The sequence below is a fragment of the Oratosquilla oratoria genome, chromosome 36, assembly GCF_046742065.1.
Source record: "Oratosquilla oratoria isolate Oo_2021 chromosome 36, ASM4674206v1, whole genome shotgun sequence".
Classification (NCBI taxonomy): domain Eukaryota; kingdom Metazoa; phylum Arthropoda; class Malacostraca; order Stomatopoda; family Squillidae; genus Oratosquilla; species Oratosquilla oratoria.
The window spans coordinates 28445984-28459217 of NC_134812.1; the positions used below are offsets into that span (position 1 = coordinate 28445984).

General features: G+C 40.6%; 3 protein-coding genes across 3 annotated transcripts; 1 reads left to right on the top strand and 2 right to left on the bottom strand.

Annotated features, from left to right (window-relative positions):
• Positions 1-2242: 2242 nt before the first annotated feature.
• LOC143019142 (uncharacterized) lies at positions 2243-2869 on the bottom strand. The gene is made up of 2 exons (XM_076174835.1): positions 2745-2869; positions 2243-2687 (listed from the first exon to the last, which is right to left on the bottom strand). Exons 1-2 carry the CDS (start codon positions 2867-2869, stop codon positions 2243-2245), a joined length of 570 nt encoding a protein of 189 aa, XP_076030950.1.
• A 4360-nt stretch (positions 2870-7229) lies between these two features.
• On the top strand, positions 7230-7856 carry LOC143019144 (uncharacterized). The gene is made up of 2 exons (XM_076174836.1): positions 7230-7347; positions 7399-7856. Exons 1-2 carry the CDS (start codon positions 7230-7232, stop codon positions 7854-7856), a joined length of 576 nt encoding a protein of 191 aa, XP_076030951.1.
• A 3502-nt stretch (positions 7857-11358) lies between these two features.
• LOC143019066 (uncharacterized) lies at positions 11359-11979 on the bottom strand. The gene has a single exon (XM_076174766.1). It carries the CDS (start codon positions 11977-11979, stop codon positions 11359-11361), a length of 621 nt encoding a protein of 206 aa, XP_076030881.1.
• Between the last annotated feature and the right edge of the window lie 1255 nt (positions 11980-13234).

Below are 13234 nucleotides of genomic sequence, written 5' to 3' on the forward strand. Positions count from 1 at the left end.
CTCGCTCAACGCCTCATTCACCCCATCCATCCATCTCATCCTCAGTCGCCCCCTACTGTTCACTCCTCCCACCTCTGCCTTCCACACCTCTTTTACTAATATTTTATATCTCATTCCTTCCTTGTGTCCAAAACATCCCAATAATCTTTCATCACTCCTCTCTGCCATCTCCTTTTCCACTCCCGCTCTCCTCCTCACCTCCTCGTTTCTCACTCTACCCAACCTCGTAACCCCTACCATACTTCAAAGGATTACAAAGGCGAAACATGTTGACAGGAGACATTTTGGTCCATATCTAGGTCGGATGCGAACAAAAAATCATATTAATAATGATTTCATCTCAAACACATTTCAATTTTTCCTCTCTGCATCGCTTAAATCCCAGGTCTGCCCCATGCAGTGCCGTCGGTACAACTACCCATTCATACAATATATTTGTTCATAAATATGACAAATGTGGGGAAATAATTCCACCTCACCTAATTCTGCTTTTGATTTGGAACTAATTGGTATCCCAGGTTTGACTTTTATTTCATTTTCATATTTACTATATATGCTCTTGATTACTATCCTTTGTCTTGGTATAATTTTGTAGTCTTTGTAATCCAGTTTATTCCACAACCTTTTCCTTGGTACTGAGTCGAAAGTTTTTTTCCAAATCTATCTGTACTTTGTTTTGTACTATTTCCATTCTTTTTTCAGCATCAATTTTAGTGTAAACACCAAGTCTATTGTACTTCTCTTCAAAATTCTTTTCATAGATCTTAACATCAAGTGGCAAAGAAATATTTCTACAGTTATTTCCCTAATGTGTATATCCTTACTGTGCATATTGCAAATAATGTCCCTTCCCCAGTCTTCAGGTATTATTACACTACTCCATGCTTTGTTAATATTCCTTTTAAATCAAATTATACTCTGTTTTCCGAGAGCATTGGTTATTTCTACTGGTTATTTATCCTCCTTTGGAGCTTGGTCATTTTTCACCCTCTTCATGGTGGTTTAAAGTTCTTCAAACTTCTTGGAACTCTTCTCAATGTTCTATTTGTATTTCTTGTGTACTTTCCTTATTAGTTCCTGCCTTATTCTTTCTTGGGTATATAATTTTAATATTTCTTTTCCTGTAGTTCCTTGCTTTGTTGTATATTAGGTTTCTTGCTCTTTTTATATTTTCTTAAATATATCTCTGTTCTTTGCTAAAAGAAAAAAATTATATTTATCTGGCTATTTCCAGTTTGAGTTTACACTGTAAGTTGCTCCATCTTCTTTTGATTCTGGTTTATACGAAAAGCCTTTCTTCAACACCTGTTCGACTTCAGGTGTCCATTAAAGTGTTTTCGCTTACTTCATCATCATTAATTCTTCTGTTGTTGTTTTTAAGGTATCTTAGAATTTTTTCCATTTGCTCTCCATTCCTATATTTTCTTCACTGATCTTTTCTTTTGGAATGTGTTTTTTAGTTGCTCAACACACTATTGATTTCTAAGTCTTTTCAATGGAAACATCTTTATTTTCCTTTTATTCCTAATTTTTTTAGCCTCAGCTCTTATTTTTTCCTCTACCATTTTATGATTTGAGTCAAGGCAGACTTATGGCATTGCTTTGACATATTTTAAGACGGTCTTGTTATTTATGAACATTATATCAATCAATGATTTATCATTGTAGTCCGGTAGCTTTTCATTGTATCTATCCCAACTCCACTTATGCCTATTTCTATGCTTATAAATGGTGCTCATCGATGATAAATTCTTCAGTGTCAAGAACTCAATAACACGTTTTCCTTTCCTATTCCTCTCGCCAGATCCAAATTATCCAATCACCACAATTTCTGTCCATTGCTATTTATATAATCTATTCAAGTTTCCCATAACTAGTTTGTTCCCCATATTTGCTCTTTGCCCAAATATATGTTGTAGATTATTATTAAACAAGAAGTCTTTTTTCGTGGCTAGGTTTTCCTTTAGCAGCAAGATGTAATTTACATAATCCCTCCATCTACTTGTCATATTTGTTATACGGTTAGTATTTAATTTCTAGGTTCTTAGTCAAAGCTACTCTATTTTGGTACATATCTATTCTCGATGCAAAAAAAAAAAAAATACAGAATGTAACAAAATAAATCCCATAACTGGGTTAGTCGGGAAATAGATGAAGTAAAAGTTTATCTAGTCGTCTTTCATACGTTGCTTTGAAAGAGAATGAAAAATAAATGCGAGTTGAGGGGTGAGAATTTAATAGTTTATCTACGGCCAAATCCAAGAGGTGGCTTGCACACGTGTTCACCAAGACACCTGTCGAAGCAACATTTGTCCACACCTCCGCAGGCTCCGTCATTGGAACAGGTGATGGGAGGCCCGAAGACGCGCGGGCACACGGGCCTGACGGGTGGACACTGGCCGGGCTTGACGATCTGTGTGGCGATGGGGTTGGTGGGTTGGTTGACATTTTCGCAGCAATAGGCCGCTCCCTCGGGAGTGCGACACCAGTAGCGACAGCCACTTGTGGGAGCCACAACAGATCCCAAACCACCAGTAAGGCCAGGACTCACACTACCAATGATACCAGGATTCACACCACCAACGATGCCACCAAGTCCTCCCAGTCCTCCAAATCCTCCAAAGTTACCAAAGCCTTGATTGCCGAATCCCAGTCCACCAAAGGCAAAGGCAGGCTGAGCTCCAAAGCTACCAATGCCGCCTAGTCCGGGTTGAACTCCGGCCACGGATGCGGAAAGCGGAGACGGACCGCCAAAGAACCGAGTCTTAGGAGAGTCACTGGTGCCTCCACTCTTCTTACTCGATTTCTTGGAATCATCGTCCGCCCCTACCAAGGCGAAGGCCACCAGCAATACACACAGGTACTTCATCCTAAAACCAATGAATGTTGTTTACAATGTATATAAATCACACTATATCATAACCATTACAAACGAAAAAAAATAGAAAAATTGTGTGTGTGTGTGTGTGTGTGTGTGGGTGTGTGTGTGTGTGTGTGTGTGTGTGTGTGTGTGTGTGTGTGTGTGTGTGTGTGTGTGTGTGTGTGTGTGTGTGTGTGTGTGTGTGTGTGTGTGTGTGTGTGTGTGTGTGTGTGTGTGTGTGTGTGTGTGTGTGTGTGTGTGTGTGTGTGTGTGTGTGTGTGTGTGTGTGTGTGTGTGTGTGTGTGTGTGTGTGTGTGTGTGTGTGTGTGTGTGTGTGAGTGTATGTGATTGCATGGTTGAGTGTACGTCGGTGTTCATGTCTGGCTGTATCTCTTCCCTTAAGAGTGCAAAGCAAGCGCCCCTCCTTCTTACTTGATGTGCAATTGGCAGTGCCAAAGAGACAATGGTAACCAGATCAGCCTTTTCGGTTTTATATAGGAGCACTCCTTTTCCTCCCCTCCTTATCTTCCTACGTTCAGGTAAATATTGGCCTTCGTATAGGTCGCCATCAGAGGGTGAGACAAGCAAGAACTAGTTGTGTCGTGCCACACAAATTACTTCCTCGGGTGCGCATGGCCGTTCGTCCAGCCTCATTGAATTAACCCTTTACCTTTGGGCTTCTACGTTTAGTTGAATAAAAGTCGCTAGTATTGCCTCGGACTCTTACTCTCGGATAACAAAATTATTTCTTTAAGTATTAATCGAGACAGCTTAACCCCTTTAGTATGGGTTCTTCATTCAACAAAATTATTTTATATACAAATAGAATTATCAATATTGAAACTAACATGTGTTGCTTGCAACTTAATGATGGAGCCCGTGTATAATATGTTCGTCTGTGTACATTATATTAGTACGATTATATATTAGTACTAGGGAGAGATGTGACCTACAAGATGGCAGAGAACATGAATGAGTCCTTGTACTCGCCACTTTGTTTCTAGACCTCGGGCATAATCTAGACAACATATGGTAAAGATAAGAAGTTTGCACCAAGATGCTCTTAGCTGTGGTTGAAGTCGTCACCTTTGTTATGTTTACTCGGGCATCAGGGACAATGGCAGTCACCAATAACCAAATTATTAATCTTCAGCTGGTTGATCAAATATGAATTGAAATTAGTCTCCTCACGAGATGTACATATATACATACATACATACATACATACATACATACATACATACATACATACATACATACATACATACATACTTACATACATGCATACATACATACATACATACATACATACATACATACATACATACATACGTACATGCGTACATGCATACATACATACATGCATATATACATACATATATACAATACATACATACATATATACATACATACATACGAGTACATGTATCAAAAGTTTTCTCCCTTACAAGGGAGGTAACCAAAAAATAAAGACACAAAATCCACTCCCACCCACTCCACCCCCACACACTCCACTCCCACTCACTCACCACCTTCCCTCTTATCTTGGCTCCTCCTGGATGACGGGTCATCCCTGCATCTCGCCCACTGCCCTGGGTCAGAAGCAGTGTCGTAAGATACAGCACATCCACAGCAAGGCCATTTAATTAAATTGATGATCCCCCTCTCCGTCCCCTCATGTAGAAAAAGAGAAGATGGGGAGAAATCCCTTCGGGTTGCGTCAAATTTGACACATATTTCCTCACCCACCATCCCCCACCCACTCCTTTTGATGCATCATAGCATCATCCATACACGACCATTCTCCATTCACCCCTATCTTTTGTCTTCTCCCATCCCTCCTCAACAGACATTCCCCTCTTTCCCAATTACCCTTTTAGCCCATCTATCCATCTCATCCTTGGTCGCCCCCTCATGTTCAATCTTTCTACCTCTTTCTTCACTCATTCTTTCCATTGGTCCAAACCATCCCAACACTCTTTTATCAACCCTATCTCCTAACTCCCTTTAATCAACCCTATCTCCCAACTCCCTTTCCATCCCCGTTCTCCTCCTCATCTCGTTTCTCACTCTACCCAGCCTGGTAACCACTACCATATTTCTCAGGCACCTCATCTCAAACACATCCAAACTCCTCCTCTCTTTCTCTCTCATGTTTCATGTTTCTGCCCCATACAGTACTATCGGCATAATCACTTCACCATACAATCTCCTATTAGCATCCATTCCCAAATGTCAATTTCTCATTACATTTTTTAATCCTTTTAATCCCCCAAGCCATTTACTTGTTTCTCTCAATCAACATTCTATCCTCATCTCCACTCCTCTCTTTCCCGCCACATTCGAACCCTAGTATCTAAAACTATCCACTTCCTCCAGTCTCTCTCCCTTAATACTTCCAGTCTGCTGCCACTTTCTCCCATTGCATATTTCATCACCTTATTTTTACCCACATTTATCTTCAAACCCCGTCTAGGGTATTGGCTGCATGTTATTGTGGGGTTAAAATCTGCTCAATAGCATGCAGCTGATACTTTAGGGTCTATATGGGGCGCCCGTACGGACCAGAGACACACATAATTTTGTCTGTGGTAGAGGAAATCTCTATTCATAGAGAAATGATGATACTTTATTATACTACGACTGTCCCCCCGTTATGCTGTTCCCCAACTCTTATTACTGTCCTGTACCACTTCTCTGAATATTAATTTTCTTATTTTGCCGAACCGTGTGGTGGGGGAAAGGAATACTGCCACCAAGGGTTCCCACTTGAGTTTTCCCTGTGAGGAACCTGGAGTTGTAAGAAACGATGTAGAAAAACTTCCTTTTTTATCTTATACTTCAAGGGTAGAGAGGAATTTAAAGATGATAATATATTGGCATTCTGAATGTCACATTAAAAGACTAAGTACAGGGGAAAAAAAGACAAAATTTGGATATACGATGTTGGTAAATACTTGTGCATTTGTGTCTAGATAAAGACATTCCATTATTGCAATGCTATATACTGTGTATGCAAGAAGTTGTCATAAGATTAGATTATCATTGCAGTCAATCAAAATGAAAGGCTATTTGAAATGGTTGATACAAATGGACGTGGGATGACGTAGTGGCGTCACACGACGATACAAGAAAACTTCCTCGTTTGTTACTTACTTTTTATGAAATATAAATCTAAAGGGTACCGAGAAGTTTGGGGGATTTTGTTATTTCCAAATATCTTACTAAATATCAGTTACCGAAAAGGAATGTAAGATTTTGATATACAAATGAACAATGGAATGGGTGGGAATGATTTTATGCCTTTTCCTTTTTGGCTACCTCCCTAGTAAGGGGGAAAAAGCCTTGGTATATGTATGTATGTATGTATGTATGTTTATATACATGCATGATTTTACGTTACTAATTATTACATTACACAACTGAAATAGCTTTACACCTGGTTAAAATAACGGAGTACCAAACAATTAGAAATGCCTTTATTTTCTTTTAATTGATATCAGAACAAGTTTTTTTATAATGAGCAAACTAGTTTGGTCAATCTGAAACTATAGTTTTGGCTGCCTATTTCACACACACTGTAATGTGTTAGACCATTTCCTCATAGTAATGAAGGAGAATCACTTGTAGAAAAAAGTGCCATGATAACGTTGAAAATTCCTTCATTCAAGTCGTCAGCAGTGTCTTACCACCAGTTCTAAGTTTACTTCGAAATCGTTTTCTATGAAAATAAACTTATATTTACTAAATCATTATTTCAACCTCTTCATTTAGGTGATTTTTTTTCTAGATTTTATTATAATGCTTACTATGTTCTTACATATACATTCATGTATGTATTTGTATATGTATGTACGTATGTTCGTATTTATGGGTGCATGCGTTTATGTACGTATTTTTGGGTGCATGCATTATGCTCAAAATTTATTCTCATACAATTAAAATAGTCACGCAATAAAAAAGAATGTAAAGTATGTCATGAACAGCAAAAAGAGGTCACTCTAACTTCCGTTAAATTTATTCCAGGTGTCACAAAGGTCAAAAAGATCATCGCCCTAAGAAAATTATTAGTGCCATTTTGGAGTACCGTAGAAGGCAAGTCCAGTTTTTACCCGGATAAGGTCAGCGTGAGAACGAGGAGGCATGGAGAGGGAAAAGAGGACCAGCAACGCATACATAAGCCAGGCACAACGAAATTGATCACACTCGTCATTCTCACTCTGCTAAATCTCACATCACGTAAGATACGGAGCTATCACCCCAAGACCAGTGTATTATGCACGCTATTCTGTGACATTGCTTACTTTATCTTTAAAGATAGAAGATACTATCAGAAATTAATCCTTACATTTTGTATTTATTGTTCAGGATGCGAGTCTTATGTGTCCTGCTGGTGGCCTTCGCCTTGGTAGCGGCGGACGATGATTCCAAGAAATCGAGTAAGAAGAGTGGAGGCACCAGTGACTCTCCGAAGACTCGGTTCTTTGGCGGTCCGTCACCGCTTTCCGCATCCGTGGCTGGAGTTCAACCCGGACTAGGCGGCGTTGGCAGCTTTGGAGCTCTACCTACTTTTGGCTTTGGTGGACTCGGATTCGGCAATCAAGGCTTTGGTAACTTTGGAGGATTTGGAGGACTAGGAGGTATTGGCGGCATCGTTGGTGGTGTGAGTCCTGGTATCATTGGTGGTGTGAGTCCTGGCCTTGCTGGTGGTTTGGGATCTGTTGTGGCTCCCACAAGTGGTTGCCGCTACTGGTGTCGCACTCCCGAGGGAGCGGCCTATTGCTGCGAAAATGTCAACCAACCCACCAACCCCATCGCCACACAGATCGTCAAGCCCGGCCAGTGCCCACCCGTCAGGCCCGTGTGCCCGCGCGTCTTCGGGCCTCCCATCACTTGCTCCAACGATGGTGCCTGTGGAGGTGTGGACAAATGCTGCTTCGACAGGTGTCTTGGCGAACACGTGTGCAAACCTCCCCTTGGCTTCGGCCGTAGATAAGTCACTCAGCCCTCTCCATTCACCTTGTACTTAATTTTTTCAGTCTTCTTTAAAACAAGAGATCCAAGAGAATGAAATATATTTTCCTCATCTTTCAATTTTACGAATAAACCAGTTATATGGTTCATTTAACTATGTTCTTTCCATACTGTACAGTATATGTGTATAATGTCAATAAATATGTCGAAGCATAAAGTTTTGTCGTCTTTCTTCATCATCAGGTAAAGTGGTCATATGAATCTCCCAATTACATTGTTTTCATATTTTTATTGTACTATGTGCAGATTGTTTTACCTTGTGCATCTCTTGAGTAAATCAGTTAAACATTGAAAAATCACATTTTTCATTTTTTTACCTGGGAATTCTTAGCGGGAGGAATAACACCCGCAACTGCTGCAACAATTAAACAATTACAAGGACATATAGTAACTAACAATCTTCTGGAATTTATGGAAATTAACCCTTCTAGCGTCGTGATAGTCTTTTGGAATATTGTTGTGGATAGTGTTTGACGTTTTGGTCCAGTTGAGGGACAGACTTTGGTGAAACAATTTTCGTTTTTTATTTTTTATTTTTTTCAAGGAGCTCATTCGCTAATCAAAATCATCTTATGTTAAGTAAATCAATGCAAAAGGCGTCATTTTGAGTTTGCCTCAAATTAAGTTAAAATGACATTTCATTGATCTATTTCTTCATTTCTCTATTTGTAACTATAGTGATTACTAATGCATACATATATTAATCTTTAATTCTTGCAAACAAATTTGATTAAAAGACAACCACCTATTTACAGTACAGTCCTGACAAATTACTATGAAAGAAAATATAGAGTTAGTACATATGGACATTGGAAATAAATTGTTACTGTGCTGTACGGGAAACAACGAACTGAACTACTCGATCTCAACTCATTCACTCATATGGTCCTTTGCTGCTACTACGAGATGTCTCCACTACCGTCTATCCTGTGCTAACACGAACTAATTCTCTGACCCTTCGATGTTCATGAACTCTAAATCGTTCTTGATATTGTCTATTCTCTTCTTACTTGGTCTTCTATGTACTCTTCTTTCTTTAGGTACTGACAGAGCTTTCATCCTCCATCCTGGCAACATGACCCGCCCATCTCAATGTTTGTGATCTGAAGAAACGTTTTGATGGGTGATAGTGCTGACAGTAATCTCAGTTCTATGTTTTGGCGCTTTCTCCATTCACCATTAGAGTCGTCTTTCACTAGTCTAAAGATGTGTCTGTGCCAGTGTCTATCAGTATTTGTGTCTGTGTCAGTTTCTGTGTTTATTCCTTTATAAAAAATAAAAAAAAAATGCCCCTCAGCTTACTTGAAATGTAATTGGTAAGACACAAGAGACATTGGTGACCAGGTCAGTGTTTGCGACTTTATATAGGAACCCTCATCTCCTCTCCTCCTTAACTTCCTAAGGTCTGTAAACGTTAGATTTATCAAAGTTGCTGTCATCGAGTGAGATAAGCTAGAACTAGATGTTCGTCTTGTGTCGCATCATAATAACACGAGAACATAAGACTGAGAAGACTGAAGAAGAATGCAAGCGACCATAAGGCCTACACTAGGCAGTTCCATGTCCATTACTACCTGTCATCCCCATCCATAAAGTTGTCTAACCATTCCTTAAAACAACTGAGAGTTTCAGGGCTCACTACATGGTTGTTAATTCTATTCCATTCGTTGGCTACCCTATTATTAAACCAATTCTTGCCTATTTCCTTCTTAGATCTAAATTTGTCCAATTCAAATTCAGTACTGCAAGTCCTACCCTGTCGTCTTAACATGATGACCTTGCTTGCGTCACCTTTGTTAAAGCCTTTGATCCACTCGAACACCTCTATTAGATCACCTCTTACCTTGTGTCTTTCCAGAGAATGTAAGTTAAGGTACCTAAGCGTCTCTTCGTAAGGTAAATTTCTGAGCCCGTGTATCATTTTGGTCATTCTCCTCTGTACTGATTCTAATGAATTGATGTCCACTCTATAGGACGAAGACCAAAAGTGTACCGCATAGTCAAGCATAGGTCTAACTAACGCTAGATAGAATTTTATAATTACCTCTGCGCTAGCAATGAAACTTAATGCTCTGTTAGCTTTATTCCTGGCGCTAATACACGGTTTCCTGGATTTAAGGTCAGGACTCACTAGAACTCCTAAGTCTCTCTCGCACTCAGGTTTCTCTAAAAATGTGTTATCTAAGATATATCTGTGTTTGGAGTTGTGTATCCCTACGTTTAACGCGATGCACTTTGAGATATTGAAGTCCATATGCCATTTCTCCAACCATATGAATATTTTGTCAAGATCATCCTGCAGAATCTCGGTGGCGTCTCCTGACCAAATTAGGCGTCCTATTTTAGTGTCGTCTGCAAACTTACTAACATTACTATTAATCCCATTGTCCAAGTCGTTTATGTACATGATAAACAAAAAATGACCCAAAATCGAGCATTGGGGAACTCCACTGGAAACACTCCTCCATTTGGATTTTACACCATTTATGGTGACCCACTGTTTTCTATCACTGATCCAAGCTCTTTGATTTTTTTCAGTAGTCTCTGGTGGGGCACCTTGTCGAACGCTTTGCTAAAGTCAAAGCAAATAATACCGTGACTATCTTTGTTACCTGATGCCTTATATAATTTAGTGTGAAAAAATAAAAGGTTAGTCACATATGACTTACCTTTAGAGAAACCATGAATTACTTCCTGAAGAATGCCTGATTGTACGTCCATTGATTCCAAGAAATCAAGTAAGAAGAGTGGAGGCACCAGTGACTCACCTAAGACTTGATTTATTTGTAAAAGTCATGCTCAATCTTTATTGTTCTTGCTTCACCTAAACCCATCTTCACTATGACTATGCTTGTCCGAGTTACTAACAAATAAACAAGTGAACACGACCAAAAAACATACTTCATGATTGATACATCTGAAATTTCATGATCAGAAGAACTCAGCGTTCATACCCTTCTGTATAACCTGTGTATACCTTCCATCTAGAACTGACTTTGCAAGAAATTGTATAATTTAGAGATATCTTTCACTTTATATTGACCACGAAGTGCTGTATAACTTAGGATATACTGTTCACGTTGTTTAAAAGGATATTATGCTATTTTCATTCCAAACAAGCAAAACGCACAAACATTTTTGCATTAATTAAGACTTAGAAAAAATACTATATTATTACCGTAAGGAAGTAAGGCACTCACAAGATCAAATTAGTACTGTTTATTAGCTCTATATACAGATTTGTACAAAATATACATTGTATAAAGGGAGCGGGTAGGAAAGATATAAAACGAAGATATTGTTATTATCGTCGTATTGTTGGTACAGATTCAAACCTATTATTATGGTAACATCCGATAAGATTAATTAAATTGCTTGGCCTTTGCCAGAAAATACTCAGCAGAGCACCTCACAGTGGAGAAGGATTTGAAGATTGAGAGAATGGGGAAGGGCTTAATTACAAGTTAGCGGCCAAAGCCAAGGGGAGGCTTGCACACATGTTCGCCAAGACACCTGTCGAAGCAACACTTGTCCACACCTCCGCAGGCACCATCGTTAGAGCAAGTGACGGGAGGTCCAGAGACGCGTGGGCACACGGGCCTGACGGGTGGGCACTGGCCGGGCTTGACGACTTGAGTGGCGATGGGGTTGGTGGGCTGGTTGACGTTCTCGCAGCAGTAGGCTGCTCCCTCGGGAGTGCGACACCAGTAGCGGCAGCCACTGGTGGGTGCCACAACGGACCCCAAACCACCAGTTAGGGCAGGATTCACACCACCAATGATGCCAGGAGTCACACCAACAATGCCACCGATGCCACCAAGTCCTCCAACTCCTCCAATGTTACCAAAGCCTTGATTTCCTAATCCCAGTCCACCAAAACCAAAAGTAGGCTGCACTCCGAAGCTACCAACGCCGCCTAGTGCGGGTTGAACTCCGGCTACAGATGGAGAAAGTGGAGATGGACCCCCGAAGAACCGAGCCTTTGCAGAGTCACTGGTGCCCCCACTCTTCTTGCTTGATTTCTTGGAATCGTCGTCTGCCGCTACCAAGACGAGGGCCACCAGCAGGACATACAGGACTCTCATGCTAAAATCATAGAATGTTATTGACAATGTGAATAAATAGCATTATATTATAAAAATCACAAGCGAAATAATATAGAAAAAATGTCTGTGTATTCATAATTTTGTAAGTTCATACTGAACATGGTGATCTCGTGATTGACAGTTATTATCCTCCCTGGGCTATGAATAATTCTGTGACCTCTCTCTCTCTCTCTCTCTCTCTCTCTCTCTCTCTCTCTCTCTCTCTCTCTCTCTCTCTCTCTCTCTCTCTCTCTCTCTCTCTCTCTCTCTCTCTCTCTCTCTCTCTCTCTCTCTCTCTCTCTCTCTCTCTCTCTCTCTCTCTCTCTCTCTCTCTCTCTCTCTCTCTCTCTCTCTCTCTCTCTCTCTCTCTCTCTCTCTCTCTCTCTCTCTCTCTCTCTCTCTCTCTCTCTCTCTCTCTCTCTCTCTCTCTCTCTCTCTCTCTCTCTCTCTCTCTCTCTCTCTCTCTCTCTCTCTCTCTCTCTCTCTCTCTCTCTCTCTCTCTCTCTCTCTCTCTCTCTCTCTCTCTCTCTCTCTCTCTCTCTCTCTCTCTCTCTCTCTCTCTCTCTCTCTCTCTCTCTCTCTCTCTCTCTCTCTCTCTCTCTCTCTCTCTCTCTCTCTCTCTCTCTCTCTCTCTCTCTCTCTCTCTCTCTCTCTGTGTGTGTGTGTGTGTGTGTGTGTGTGTGTGTGTGTGTGTGTGTGTGTGTGTGTGTGTGTGTGTGTGTGTGTGTGTGTGTGTGTGTGTGTGTGTGTGTGTGTGTGTGTGTGTGTGTGTGTGTGTGTGTGTGTGTGTGTGTGTGTGTGTGTGTGTGTGTGTGTGTGTGTGTGTGTGTGTGTGTGTGTGTGTGTGTGTGTGTTTCTGTCTGTGTGTGTGTGTGTCTGTGTGTGTGTGTCTGTCTGGCTGGCTACATGTCTGTGTGTCTGGCTGGCTCTCTGGTTGTCTATCTGCCTGTATTGGTGTCTTTTTGCATGTGCCTACGTCTGTCTATACCTGTCTGTGCTTGTTTTAATGTCTTTGTTTCGTGTGCTTGTCAGTGTCTGTGTCAATTTCTGTTTTTGTGTCAGTTTCTGTGTTTATTCCTTAATCTAAGATTCCAAAACACTGCCAGCTAATTACTTGAAATGTAATTGGCAAGGCACAAGAGACATTGGTGACCAGATTAGTCTTTACGACTTTATATAGTAACCCTCCTCCTCCTCTCCTCCATACCCTCCTACGGTCAAGTAAAAATTGGCCTTTATCGAAGTTGTTGTCACC

Bases quoted from the DNA above. Each gene is read 5' to 3' on its own strand.
- LOC143019142 (XM_076174835.1), bottom strand. From the start codon at position 2,869: ATGAAGTACCTGTGTGTATTGCTGGTGGCCTTCGCCTTGGTAGGGGCG. The intron at 2,688-2,744 runs GTCTCCGCTTTC...CGGCATTGGTAG, and splicing joins ACTCGGTTCTTTGGCGGTCC to CTTTGGAGCTCAGCCTGCCT.
- LOC143019066 (XM_076174766.1), bottom strand. From the start codon at position 11,979: ATGAGAGTCCTGTATGTCCTGCTGGTGGCCCTCGTCTTGGTAGCGGCA.
- LOC143019144 (XM_076174836.1), top strand. From the start codon at position 7,230: ATGCGAGTCTTATGTGTCCTGCTGGTGGCCTTCGCCTTGGTAGCGGCG. The intron at 7,348-7,398 runs GCGGTCCGTCAC...AACCCGGACTAG, and splicing joins TCCGAAGACTCGGTTCTTTG to GCGGCGTTGGCAGCTTTGGA.